This window comes from Macrotis lagotis, chromosome 2 (assembly GCF_037893015.1).
Source record: "Macrotis lagotis isolate mMagLag1 chromosome 2, bilby.v1.9.chrom.fasta, whole genome shotgun sequence".
In the NCBI taxonomy this organism is placed as follows: Eukaryota; Metazoa; Chordata; class Mammalia; order Peramelemorphia; family Peramelidae; genus Macrotis; species Macrotis lagotis.
Window position 1 is genome coordinate 107,753,131 of NC_133659.1, and position 14,618 is coordinate 107,767,748.

The 14,618-nt window shown below is 40.5% G+C and overlaps 1 protein-coding gene across 3 annotated transcripts in view; it reads left to right on the forward strand.

Moving 5' to 3' along the window:
* Positions 1-14,229, forward strand: part of PFKFB2 (6-phosphofructo-2-kinase/fructose-2,6-biphosphatase 2) — a 35,874-nt gene extending 21,645 nt beyond the window's left edge. Inside the window, exons 12-16 of one of the 3 annotated variants that reach the window (XM_074222550.1) lie at positions 418-547; positions 1,540-1,602; positions 1,886-1,950; positions 2,569-2,771; positions 9,576-14,229. In XM_074222550.1, coding sequence (XP_074078651.1) covers positions 418-547; positions 1,540-1,602; positions 1,886-1,950; positions 2,569-2,769 — 459 coding nt within the window. In that variant the 3' untranslated portion in view covers positions 2,770-2,771; positions 9,576-14,229. Of the gene's footprint in view, positions 1-417; positions 548-1,539; positions 1,603-1,885; positions 1,951-2,568; positions 9,520-9,575 lie in introns of those variants that run through there. The other 2 variants (XM_074222551.1, XM_074222549.1) reach the window with 2 other exon arrangements.
* The last annotated feature ends 389 nt before the right edge of the window (positions 14,230-14,618 follow it).

Sequence of the window (14,618 nt, forward strand, 5' to 3'; positions counted from 1 at the left end):
CATGAGGAAATTGAGGTAGAGAGTAGTTAAGCAACTTATGCATTATCACACAGCTAGTAAGTGTGTGAGATCAGATCTGAATTTATGTCTTCCTGACTCCAAGCCCAGCACTCTTTTTATTGCATCTGGCTTTCTTAAAAGCCCCAATAGGTCTTGACTGGGACAAAAAAGAAACCAGATTGAGTTCCAGTCCTTTCTCAATGACCTGAGGCGTTTCTCAGTCTGAACCTTGTTCTTGAAAGGTCTGAGCATTCCTAAGAGACACGAGGCTCAGGGTTGGGGGTAAGAAGAGAACTTAGCTGGCGACATGGAGTCTCTGTGCCTGCTGGAGTGAAACCAGCTGGGGAAGGAAGAAGAAAAAGAGGAATCATTTGACTGAAACTCAGCTGCCAACTTGATTCTGGCTTCCTCCTCCAGTCATACCAGGACTTAGTACAGCGGCTGGAGCCGGTCATCATGGAGTTAGAGCGCCAGGGCAACGTCCTCGTCATCTCCCACCAGGCTGTCATGCGCTGCCTGCTGGCCTACTTCTTGGACAAGAGTGCAGGTGCCAGGGAGGGGTAGAGTCTATGTGTAGGGGAGGTGGGTGGGGGGAGTGGAAATGAGGGCAGGAAAGCCTCATCTATTGATGGTGCCAGAATCCCTTGGCATTTTATCCCTGATCCTGAGAGTAGGTATTTCAGGCTGGCTATTGAACATGCTCCCTGACATGCCCAACCCTGCTGCTACAAAAACCCTCATCTGCAGTACCTTTCTGACTTATTAGGTCTCATTGGCCACTGAGTTAGTCAAGTGTGCAGTTTTGGGAGACTTGATGCCTCCTCTCCCTATTCATTATTCTGATTTCTTACTGTTCTCCTACATCTTAAGAAAGGCTATCTTCTAGTCTTTGAACTTGCATGTTTGAGGCATGAAACAACACAGGGAGAAAGATCCCTATTTTTTAAGGGAGAAAGAATAGGGGAGGCAGAGGCAGGAGGATGGTTGTTTGTGGGTTGGAAGTAAGGAAAGAAGGGGTATCATCTCTGAGCCTCCTTGTTTCCCTAACTTCCAGACTGATAACAATTTTCTAGTCCACAGAAGGCGTTCTTCATGGGGGTTTACGAGAGGTCTTCATAGAATTCTTTTTTCCTCCAAGGTCTACCTAAATCCTGCCATCCAGTTCCTTTAGCTCCATCTCCTTTACTTGGCTTCAGTTAGCTCATGTTGGCAACAAATCTGTTTTCTACCTCGATCACCTTGTAACTTAGGGTTCAGTATCAATAGGACAGAATGGAGTCCATTGGTGGAAATTGCAGCAGGGGTATTCTGACACTGCAGGCAAGGGGTCATCAAAAAAAAAAAAGCTGAAGTCCTCCAAGCTCTCCCCATTCTAATCTGACTCCTTTCCTTTATTGCCTAGGGGGAATATTAGTCAATGAATCAGTCAATAAACATTTATTAAGCTCCTCTTATATGTCAGATACTCTGCTAGGCCCTGGAGGGATACAGAAAGAGCCAAAATTCAGTTCTATTTACTTTCTATGTTTCTGGTTTCAGATGAGCTGCCATACTTGAGGTGCCCACTCCATACCATCTTCAAACTCACACCTGTGGCCTATGGTAATTATGAAGTTGGGGGCTAAACTGGGAGGTGAGGAGGAAATTGAGGAGAATCCAAGTACAGAGTTTCCTTAGCAGTTTGCTGAGAGGTTAACAGACATTGTCAAAGAAAGATCCTGAGGCCCACTTTTAAAAAGTCAAGTTCAATGATGCTTGGGTTCTTCTCTTAGTCAGATGAAAGAGGGTCAGCTTGTTGGGACTCTTCTCCACACTGGATCTCAATGAATCTTCTATTAACTTTTTATCTAAGAATGTTTCTATTCTTTCTTCCCTTCTTCATCAGGATGCAAGGTGGAAACAATAAAGCTCAATGTGGAAGCTGTGAACACTCACCGAGACAAGCCTACTGTAAGTATTTCCCAGCTGAAGGACTCCTAGGCTTCTTTTTTCTATTGTCAGACTTGAGTCTTGGGTTGCAAGAGAACTGGGTGCTGGAGGGCACTGCGATGCTCCCTGGAAAGATCACTGTTGCAGACTAGTCTTCTGGCTAGTGCATTCTTTTGTGATGGGAATGGACACTGGGTTATTATTATAATTATTGTTATTATTCTCTATAATAGTATCATGACATTTAAAAATAGGGTCCTGAAATTTTAGTTAAAGGTGGAAAACATTGGCTCTTTTTTTCTGGGAAGGTCCCCCACTTGACAGACAGGGTTGTTTCAGAGAACAGTAGAGCAAGGAATTGGGAAGTTTCAGCTTTATTCCCAGAACTATTCCTGATAGCTGATGAAACCTAAGAGAAATCTGTCCTCTGTGAGCCCAAGAGATTATAGGACCAGATGAGTTATCAGCTATGACTACAATCCTTTCAGATGCCCAGTGGTAAGAGAAACTGTTTAGATGCTGTTTTGTGGTAAGGTCTTTGGATGACAGAAAATCAGAAATCAGGGAAGTGGTTAAACCTTTGTGAATGAGCTCTTGGCTTGGCTTTCATTCCTATGGTGTCCCTCCATTTCTAATCAGAACAACCTCCCCAAGAACCAAACCCCTGTAAGGATGAGAAGGAACAGCTTTACGCCTCTGTCCAGTTCGGATACAATAAAGCGCCCGAGAAATTACAGTGTTGGGAGCCGGCCCCTCAAGCCCCTCAGCCCTCTCCGTGCTCTGGATGCTCAAGAAGGGGCTGACCCGCCGAAGACCCAAGTCAGCGTTCCCGTGGTGTAACCGTGTGTGTTCTTACCCAAACCCAGTCACATTTCCTTTTTACTAATCACCTAGGACTTACTCAACCTTCCATATCTCCAATTAATTCTAACCCAGAGCATGAGACTGTTTTTGAACCAGCCAACTTCAGTCATTCCCAGATCTGGTGTGACACATTGCCCTGCCAAGGTTTTGACCTTGGTCACATTCTACTGGGGTCTTGTAGGACAGGCATTTGGATATGAGTTATAAGGGAGAGAAGAGACAAAGTCCCAAGAAGGAGATTGGAAGGAACTGTTCAGCATCCAAACACCTCTCTTTCTTTCCCCAACCTGTTATTAACATGCTTTGTTTGTGGGTGTGTGGGAGACACATGTACTGAATACCCCATTTTCCTTCACCTTCCAAGTCCCATTATACTAAATATACTTACCTACTTTCTTCTCTCTCCTCTCTCTCCCCTTTAAGACCCTTCATGGACTATCACAATTTTGATCATAATGATGCATGGAAATTGTGTGGTACCTGTGGAAGGAATAGAGGGAGGGAAAATTGGTTTCTTGCTGGTGGCTCCACAGTGGAGCTTAAATCTGAAGGGGTTTTTCCCCTTCCCTTACTCTTTCCATGTAACCCATGCCTGGTGATCTTCCTGGCCTTACCCCTCTTGTAGGAGTATATGAAACATAATTAATCCCAGCCCTGGGGCCCATACATCCCTTCACAAGAAATGAACTCTAAATCTTATTCATTGGCAGAGAAGCTGGGTTTTGTGTTTTTGGTCTATCCTTTCCTTGGGTTTGATTTTGAATTCAAGAGTTGTTAGAAGGGCTGCTAAAGTGTGTTGAATGGGGGTGGGGAGATGGTCTGTATTCTGCCCAAGGCTCTTCTGGGGAGCACATACTGGGAAAGGTCTCTCTTTCCCACTGGCTCCCGGGCTTATTTCCAACAGCAACAGCTGCCCTGCCAAAGCCAATGACCTCTCTGGGCCGATTAGAAGGACAGAGCTAGAATCTGGGACTATTTGAGGATGCTGCATGTTCCAACTCTTTGAGACAACAACATCTGACTTCTTCCCCCTGCCCTAAAGTAAATCCTGAGCACTGACAATACACAGACAATAATATTCATCAAATGGAATGGATATTTTAATACACCTAACATGTTAGGAAAATTCTTTCCTTCCTTCCCACCCCTTTTTTTTCCTCCCAAAGTTACAAAAGGCCTATTGAAATAGCTTTGTGGCTTTACTACCTCTCCTTGGGATAGGATGACCCATCCACAAGTTAAAAACCACATCCATCAGGACCCAATGGGATGCTCAGAGGTATCTGGGCTTTATGTTTCCAAATTTTGTCTTTAGTATCTTCTGAGTTTGGAACTTCTCATAGCCCTGAGGAAGCTACTTCTCTAACTGTTGTATTACATCTGCTTTCTCAACTTGGTGCTTGCTCTGGTCTTATCCTAATGTGTGTCCTTTTGTGCTTCCTTTCTTCATAGTTTCTGAGATTATAATTTATATAGAATCCCTGTGACTCCAATTTTATCCCCCCCCCCCATTTCCATTTTCTTTCTTTCTGAGGAGGAGGCAATCTTCATGTATTTGGAAAATCTCTTGGTCTGGGACTTGTATAAATGTCACTGCTGTCTGTGGGATGGGTAAGGAGATAGTCCCAACACCTCTCAGATCCCTTTTGGGAAATTCACACAGGAACTTTGGAGCACTTCAGTCTTCCCTCCCTTTGTAGGAGGCATTTGTTTAAGAATAGACTATTAGAGCAAATTATCACTAGTCAATTCAGTTTTTCTGTGGTGATAATGGGCAGCTTCTTAGACAGTGAATGCTTGGCCTAAGCAGCCACATTTGAAGGTCTAGATTCCCTTTCATTAGATATTAACCAATCGACCATTTGCCATATTGAATTTTTTAAGTTTTTGCTATTTGTCAGGCATTGTGCTAAATTTTGAGAATGCAAAGAAAGGGGAAAAAATCCAGTGTCTGCCCCCAAGGAGTTATATACAAATGTTGTTCTGATTGGGTCAAAATGGTAGACTGATTATAGACTTAGAGTGTCAGTTATTTTGATTGGATAGAAAAGTGTGAAGAGAGCTGGAAATATGCAGGGTAGAGTGGATTTAGGAGACCTGGTTTGTAGTACCAATTCTAGCCCTTATGACTTAGAGTAAAACAGAGTAGCTCTTAGGGACTTCACTGACCTCATCATTCCATTATAAAGAAACTTTAAGTATTAGATGCCTTGGATAAATAGTTGGTGCTTGTATATGCCAGAAGTGCTGGAGAATGGGGGGGGCAGATGAAGTTTAGCAGGCAGCAAGGGCTCCCCAAAATTATACTCTGTTGCTATTGTCCAGGTAGGTATGGCAGCCAATTTCTGGACTCAAACTTGTTTGTGCCCTTTTGAAACACATTCCATTCCAGGACAGAGTTAAGATAAGTTGGCATTGCTCCTTTAGACAGCTAGCAGTGAGTGCTGAGGGCAAAGCTGTGTTTGCCAGGTGCTATGGTGAGCTGAAGGTTGTCCTCTTTTTCCTGTCCATCTCCTCAAGGGTATGTTAAACAATTCTAATAAGAAATTTTGTATACTCACAAAGGGCATCTGAATACAGTATCAATGCCAGGCATGTGTTCTGGGGGATGGAAAGATGTGCAGAATTATCCTACATGCCCCCTCTCCATCATCCCCCCCCCACAACCTTTCCTGCCATATCCTGCACATATGATAACCACCTTGGCTATGGTACTGACATTGTTAGAAGTGCCCTGGGGAGAGCTGGGTTTTGTCTCATGTAAGAGGGAAATGGGGGTATGGGGCATATTTGTGATGGCTTAATTCAAATAGGTATGGTTTAGATTTAGTCACTTTGACAGTTTTGGTATGGAGAAGTATTTATCCTGTTAATCCTTTGGGAGTAAGAGAATAAAGCAACTAACTGTTAATTAATAATATAAGAGGATAAACCTTTTGATAGGAGAGAATCAGCAAGACTTGACTGTTCCATGTCTTGTATTTGTAGAGGTCAACCTTTTAGAAAGAGAAGGGCAAGCCCAGTGAACCAAGGGAGCTGAAAATCTAAGTTCTTGATCTTGGAACCCAAGTTAAGCTGACTTTTGATTCCATTCTTCCAGAGTGCCTTCATAATGCAGTCTCTTCCATAAGGGCTATCTGAGAGTCTTTCCTTCCTACCTCTTCCTCCATTTTCTTCTGTATAGATTTTTGAATACTCTGACTCCAGTGCTAATTTATTTTTTTGGCAAGGCAAATGGGGCTAAGTGGCCTGCCCAAGGCCACACAGATAGGCAATCACCAAGTGTTTGAGACCGGACCTGAACCCAGGCACTCCTGACTCCAGGGCCAGTGCTTCATCCACTGCACCACCTAGCTGTCCCCCAGTGCTAAAATCTTGAGAAGCATTAATGAGATGGGGGAACCTACAGGACCTTCCCTGAAAAAATGATTGCTGATACTGCCTGAAAGGATTTAAAAAAAAATTCTCTCTCTCTCTCTCTCTCTCTCTCTCTCTCTCTCTCTCTCTCTCTCCCCTCTCCCTTCCTCCCTACTTCTCCCTCCTCTCTGTTTTTTTCACTCTCTCCTTCCCTCCCTCTCCATCTTCACCTCTCTTCTTTATCTCTCATCTAGTGTTAACTGAAAACGGAGAAATGTTCTGTTAGAATTTCCTTTTCTCCCCTTTTGGGTACTGAATATCCCTCTCTTAGCACTTCCTTATTTAACCTTTTCTCCAAATTGGAAACTAGTTCTCAAACATTGCCTTAAACTCTTAGACCCCATTCTTATTGGAAATAGAAAGCACAGTAAACAACTTTTCAGGAGCATACAGCAGATTCAAACCATGGAATCTAACCTATATTCATGAAGCACTTACTTCTTCCAAGGCACTGTGTTAGGTTCTTACTTTGTAAAACAAACAAAAAACAAACAAATAACCAGTTCCCTGCCCTTAAGGAACTTATATTTCATTGTAGGATTTTATATTCTACTGTTGCAATATTATTCCCTAAGTCTCTTTATTGGGAATGGGAGCTGGGCATTGAATGTCTCCCTAAGTCTTTCCAGAGTAGAATTATTTGCACTTTAACTGTGATTCCAGGGCCTCCATTTGTTGGCCTTATTTAGACTTTATAGATGCTGACATTTTGAAGAGTCATGTGATCCAGATGTTTGCAGATAAATGTGCCTTCTCTAAAGGTCTCCCAGTCCCAGGGAGGAGTGCCCAGAAAAAAAGAAAGATCTGGATTATGTTGTTACATAGGTTCCATGGGGTGTTGCCAGGACAAAGAGAAAGGTAGCAAGCCAAGTCCTCTATATATGTTACCCAGATGGCAGCAAATTCACCAGCTTTTCCAATGCATCTTTTGACATTTTTGGATTTTTAAATATTTGAAATTTTTTACAGAACAAAAAACGTGACTGAGCTATGTTGCTTAAAACCATGACTTATAAACAGTGTCTACACTGTCTTCCTCTCCTCTCCCTCTTCCAACTCTAGGGTAGTGATTTAGACACCAGTTGTTTATCCAAGAGGAATGTAATCTAAACTCTCTAAGTAGAGAACTATTCAACAAAGCAACCTTTATTTAAAAAAAAAATCACATCTCTGTGCCTAGCTGGCAACCCTGTCTTATCTGGTGACTTGAACTGATTGTTATTTGGTCTAGGTTGTAATGTGTCTTCCATATTGTATGTACCCTATCGAATAGAGCAGAGAACTCTGTTTTTTTCCTGAAGGGGTGGAGGAGGAGAGTTGTACACAATCTAGAAGGTGATTTTTTTTTAAGGTCTCAGTAGCAGCTAAATTCCCCTCCATTTTAAAAAATGAGATTACATATCAATTGTATAGTTTGTACATACACCATGAAATTTTGAGGCTTGCTTTAGGGGTTGCTTGTTGTGGGTCTGAAGTTGTTAACAAAATTTAAGGGCTAGAAAGTGACCTTAAGAGGTCATCTAATCTGATTCCTTATCTTTAGGTAGGACCACAGGTCAGCACTGATTTCTGACCCTAATTTTCACACCAAAGCCTAAATCACAAAAAAGAAATCATCCATTATTTTTAACTAGCTATGGTGAACCATTCAATTCTCTTGTTCAGAATTTGTCATATTGGTGAATAAAATTGCCTATGTAGGAGGAGATTTTGCATTTTTCAAGTAGACTTTTTTAAATGGTAGAATCTTCCAAAGTACTACATAGGCTCCAGTTGTTACTGACTTGTTAATCATTTTGTATCTTACTTTCAGTTGTTAATTTTACTAGTTGAACCTGATAACTGGGCCACCTATCCCAGTGCCTTTGGTTTTGCAGCTGTGTATGGGCACTTGCCCTATTCTTAGATCTCAATCTCTAAGGATTTTCTAGCAGAATCCTGTTGTTTGGTATCTATTTTAGGAAAAATTAGCACTAATTTTGTGTTCTGTGGGAAAAATGTGGGCAGAGGGTGTGCAGAGCAAGTGAGGATTTCATTACTATTGAGGGTGGAAGAAGTTAGGATGATATTTGTGGCCAGTTAATTGGAAGCCCATCCAGGAATGGTCTGCCTTGGGAAGGTTCTGGAGTCTGACCACAAATTCAAGAATCCTCAGCATGGCCCTCTTGCAAAGAAGGACCATTACCTCAAACAACATGATGTTTCCTCTGATGATTTCTTGATATGGTACTTAGATCCACAAAGTGTTTAGAACTGTATTTGAAATATGTGCATGTTTATTTTGTTCTTTTGTTTGTCGAATAGGTAAATAAAATTGAGTACCTTGAAACTCTCCGAAGGCTCCTGTTTTCTTTGTGTTCTGACTTTGCTGTCCTCTGCCAAGATTGAATTAATTTAACTGGGTCCACAGTATGTCAGACACAACTCTCCCACACCACCTCCTGGGGAAGATGAGAAGGTCACCCAGAGGATCTCTACAGAAACACCCATCTGTCCCTAGGGTTTCCATGTGCTCAGTCTGCTCCACACACTCCTACCCCAAAATAGAATTGAACAAGAATAGAGAGGAAATCAAGATCTTGAGCAAAATTGCACTTTGAAATTCAGTAGTCATGTGTACCACTTTGACTTTATAAATAATGAGCGTTATTTGTAAAGTCAAAGAAGGAGTCATTCCAACACATGGCCTCTTTCACAAGAGATAAGGGACAATAGCATCAGACTTCACTTTTGTCTCACTGACCTCTTCTGGGGCAGGCAGTGCCAGGGGGATGATTTTGCTGCGCTGACTGGTCAGATGTATTGAAAGCAAGTAATAAGAACTCTCTGGAACCAGAGAAAACATCTTGGGAGAAGAACCCTCATTCTTGCTATAAGGTCTTAGAGGGAGTCAGACTTCATGGGTAGTGGGTTATCTGACTGACTGACCATTATGGATTCCTCTCCATTACCAAGGTCAAATCACTTTTTTTAAAGGTTTTCTTTTTTGCAAGGCAAATGGGGTTAAGTGGCTTGCCCAAGGCCACACAGCTATGGTCAATCACTTTTACTGAGATCCCTAAACTTCATTCCATACAAACTAAGGAAGGTGTCACAATATAAAGGAATGGAGAATTAATAGGATATCAGAAATGGGGCTAAGCATAGTAGGCTTATTAAATACTTTCCCTTACCTTGTTAAAAGACTATTTTGAGTTGAATCTGGCTCCAAAAAATGAGAGAGAGAGAGAGAGAGAGAGAGAGAGAGAGAGAGAGAGAGAGAGATGTATATGTGTGAGGAGACTGAGGTGGGTGGTTTCCTTGTTCCTTGCTGCTTCTGTCATTGTAGTAATCACTTTTTTTCTCTTACTCTCTGGCTCTCCTAGGCTAAAGTGGGGCTGGCCATGTGAAGGGACTCCACCCCAGAGCCCCTCAAGATACCTGGCTCTGGATAAAGACACCAGGGTCAGACTTCTCCAGGAGACACAGCCAGACTTACTGCCCACTGCCAAGTTTGGGACCTCGACGCTGCAGGGGCTAGAGCAGGAAGCTAAGCTGAGCTTTGGGGATCATTCAGAAGAGGCCTGGAGAACAAATGGCAAACATAATCACATTTTCTCTCCAGCGGATATGGTGAATATCAGCCAGGCTGGGGAACTCCAAGGCTCAGTGTATCCTAGGTTCCTTGATGACCTGGACCAACTTCTCTGAATGGAAACTTCACTCTGTTTTTAATTCTTTCTCCACTGGATTTAGCCTGCATGGATTATTCTGGCTTTTATATTCCACACCCTGCCTCACCTGTGGCTGCTGTACTTTTAGCTGACTGTTTATCTCTGAGCACTAAGGCAACTCTAAATTTAGTCATTACCTGGTGAGGAGATGATCTCTACAAAGATCAGAGCTCAGCCCTGGCTACTTGTCACCATCCCTTTCAGGCAGTCAGCTTTGAAGCCCAAAGCCCACTTTCATCTTTGCAGTACACTTCCCTGCTCTTGATAACCAGAATGGTTAGAGGTCTGGGAATGAGGTTCAATTCCTCTTGTGGAATGGCTGCCACCATTTCTTGATTTTAGGTTTTTGTTTCAGACTTCAGAAGGGTGGAATTATCTGAAAGTCCTCCAAGATAAGTCTGAGTTTATTCCTGATTTCTCCCTTGTAATTATTACCCTTTCCAATCCTGGATTTTTTTGTCTACCTAATTCTGTGTGCCTCATAGCCTGAGAAGACTCCAGTTGAGAAGAAGATTAACAACCTATGTACTTTCTTTTGGCAATGAAAAATAGTTTTTTAGGAATTAACTTTACCTGAAATTTCTTAGCATTTCAAACTATCAGGCTCTCAATGGCAGTGTCTGTCTCAGGGCTTATGGTCTCCAAGGAGGTTGTGACTAAGGAAGCTGTCACCAAGGCACCAAGACAACAGCTTGGCCTGCCAACCCTCCCACAGTTGACCTGTTCCCCAGGGCAGAGGGTACCTTCAATTCCTTTGTCAAAGCTTCCAGGGGCGAGAGGAGGGCAGATGCACTCAGGGCTTGGGAGCTGGCTCCCTTTAGTTTCCCTTAATGGCTATAGGACTCTTGCACTAAGACTTTACATTTGACTGTACCCAAATTAAAGGGTTTAGTTTGCCCCGCATGGTGGTCAGCATTTCTAAAGCAAACCTGGCTGGTCTTATAAGGATAATGAGCTTTAATTTTTTTTTCTTTGCTCATAGTTTAAGGGGAAAAAAATCACTGATATGAGCATAGCATGGGAATGGAGGTAAGGGAAAAGGGGACATGGGGTAAGAGGGACAAAGTGTTAAAAGGGAACTTTTCCCGTGTGATTCTACTATCACATGAGAGATATAGGGTTCTTAATTACTCAACATATGAAGAACTGAGCTCAGGGCTACACATATAACCTTGCATCCACATAGCCCTTCAATCTTTCCTGGAAGAAGTGACTTTTTTTCTTTTTTAAACCTGGCTACTGGAAACCAGTACTTTGAAACTCTCTCAGACTCTCTGCCTTTTTTTTTTTTGCATGCATTCTGGTGTTGTTATTGATTTTGATTCATAGATTTGTTTTGCCATCCAAATAACAAATTCTCCTTATTAGATGTCTTCAAGAAAACCACTTATGTTATATTTTTTACCTTGCTCTGAGGTATGGTGTGGACCAAATAACTTTGATAGTCCGTGGGGGTCAGTTTTTCCAGCAAAGATTTTTTTTTTTTGTAAAGTGGGATTGAATTGGAAATCTTTTTTTTTCTTCCATCGAGTTCCTTTTATAAAATCATTTTCTGAGGAAAAAAGTTTTAGCTCCCAGATGTCATTAAATGCATCAGAATGTAACAAATTCTTTAAATCCTGCCCTCAGGAGAAAATGAAAACTTCCAGACAAGACAATGAGCTACAAAATACTTAATAGTACTGTTCAAAAGAGTAATCATTTAAAGCTGCCTATTTTATAAAGAATGAATTAGTAGACTATACTTATATTTCCAGTCTAAGCAACTCATTTAGGATCAGTACCTAAAATAGGGCACATACATAGTGAGCAACTTTAATAAAAAGTTGCTAGCTTGAATCATAGCACTTCAAAAATGTTATTTATATCTGTGTGATCTTGAAATAATTCACCCTTCTGGCCTGTTTTCTCATTTGTTAAAATGTAGGAATTGGATTAAATGATTGGAGGGCCTTTTCAGATTTAATTGGATGATCCAATAATCTTAGAATTCTCCTCAGTTTCAAATTGATGATCTGTGGTCCTAAGTTTGTCAAATTGATTGCTAAACATTAATCTGCTGCTATTTTGCCTTGGTAGAAGAAAATACCAAAGACATCACAGATACAGACCAAAAAAATCAATTTGGTCAAATTAATTTCCACTGTGTGCATTAAACAGTTTCTGGAACCCTTTAATGGAATGTGGTAATAGAAACAATTAAAAGATCTAACTTTTATCTTCTTGTTAAAGGGAATTTCTGATATAGCAAATAATGCATAAAATTGAGAATTGTTAGGTTAAGTGAATTCCTACTTTGTAGGGGGCATGGGTATAAAAGCATTGGGAAATGTTTTTATCATCAGTATCAAGATTACAACTATTGTGATGATCTGAGAGTTTATGAAAATTTCACCTTGTTTACTAGTTTTTTTACATTACATTTACATTTTACATTTACATTTACATTTTTACATTTACATTTTACATTTACATTAGAAAGGAAGAAAGGACTAAATGGATCATTCTCCTTCCCAATTTTTAGCATTCTCTGAGAGAAGAGTGTCTTTCCTTTTTATCTTTTTATTTCAGACCCTAGCATGAATTAGGCACTCAAATGTTGAATTCATGGAGTTTGAATGACTGAAACCTTTAGGACTGTGTCATACCCAACTAAGAGTTGCAGAGCATATCCTTGATAGAGCTGCAATAAAAGTCTCTACCCTATTGCAAAGTGAATGCTTAAGGACTGTATTTGCAAACACCACTCCTGACCACAGCTAATAGCCTTATTAGGATCTGGGTTAGAAGCTTGAGGTCCAAAGCATTCTTTAGTCTTAGTTGAAGGTCATTATCATTTAGCTATTCTATCCTAAGAGATCACAAGTGACTTTGGAGTGAGATCAGCATCTTTCTCACCAGATATCCTCCCTGGGTGACCTAAATCTCACTCATGGTAGTAGTCTTCAACTTTATGCCCTTGCCAACAAATACATCCCCCTTCCCAACATAAACATTTGGTAGTCTAGGTGTGCTGCTTTTCATTCTGCTAGGATTTTTTTTTTTTAGTGAACTGGACAAGATTTTTAGAGATCATCTAACCCAGTATCCTTTTGGTGCAAAGAGCTGGAAATGACTGGTAATAGACTGTAATTATTTGGAATATGAAGGAAAAAAGTTATATGTGGTCCACTTGATATGAGTTCTGCTTTTTTTTTAAGTAGAAGAGGCATTTATTTTAATGTTAAATAGTAAAATGTTCTGTTTTGTTGTGGAGATAATATGGAAGATAAAAATGAGGGAAGGAAGGAGAAAGGGAACAGGTCTTTTAAAGGTGACTATATTAGTTCAAACAAGAGAGCTTCCTGTTTTCATCATCCAGTAGGTTTCTTTTTTTTTAAAGTTCAAATAACTTTTCTCCTCATTCTATTTTACTGATTTTTTTCTTCCTTCCCTAACCTCACTTTCCAGATGAATCATAAGAAATGCTTCTCTTTCAGCCTTTGCAGCACTTTATATATTATTAAGAATGAAAGAGTAATTGGCAATATGATTTTGTTTTCTTTATCTATGTTTCGTTTTGGTTCAAGTAATGAGTGAAAATACATAGGTCAGACTTAAGTAGCACCTTGAGATGACTGGCTGGATGTTAATAACTTTGTTCAGTCTCTAGGAGACTGTATTTTCTCCATCAGGAGACTAGTGGTCTAGATCTGGTGCTGGCCAGGTCTGAAAGAGCTCCATCTAATCTATTTCCAGATTCCAAAGAATAGCAAATTCCCTCAGGGAAGCTTCACCTCCCAGGCTGCCCTTCCTTTGCCACTGCCATTTTAAAATCCCCACAAAAGAAGGAAAGGAAATTGGGCATTCCTAAGGCATTATTGACTATGATTTGTTAAATATTATTTTATAAATGTGTGTCCTGAAATCACTAATGGCACTGATTAATTGCTTCTTTTTCCTTAGTGATTTCTGACTGACTCTAGATCCTTGAAGCCAGTCTGGAGTATGGTATGGTGAATGTGATGGAGGAAGGTGAACTGTCTTTGTGTAATAGTCTGAGATTTGGGAATGAGTGAGAGAGGAAGGAAAAGCACTTTCAGTCATAGAGTCTGATAATGTCTTATTTTGAGGTGGAGAGGGGATGGCAGAATGGTATCTTTTGAATTACTACACAAGAGAAGTTTGATATTATTCTTAGAGAATGGTTTGAATTTTCTTATTTGTCTTCATACCTAAAAAGAGTATATAAGCAAACTCATCTCTTCTTTCTGATTGTACTGCACACAAGCCATTGCAATGAGGCTTATTTGCAATAAAGCATTTTCAGAAATTCTTTACTGTCTTGATGTCTTTGTGGTCATATGGGGGTGAATTCTTGAATTCATTCTGCAAATATTGAGCATCTTCTTAACCCATCTAACTATGCCAGATAAGAATGAGAAAAAATTAAAACTGTAATTGAGGAATTTCACAAATGATTAGGTAGTTGAGATATACATATATGCAAAATAAAAGTTTAGGACAGCATAAAAGTTTCACAAGATACATATTTAAGTTTCTCAGGTTATTACATGTATTATCTATGTTTCTGCACTGATTTTATTAAAGATCATCTTTTATTTAAAGAAACTTCTTTCCCCAAAATGCCATGATCTCCAAGTCTGTCAAAGGTCAATGCTGTCTTTGACAAAGGATATTTTTAGCAAAGGACCA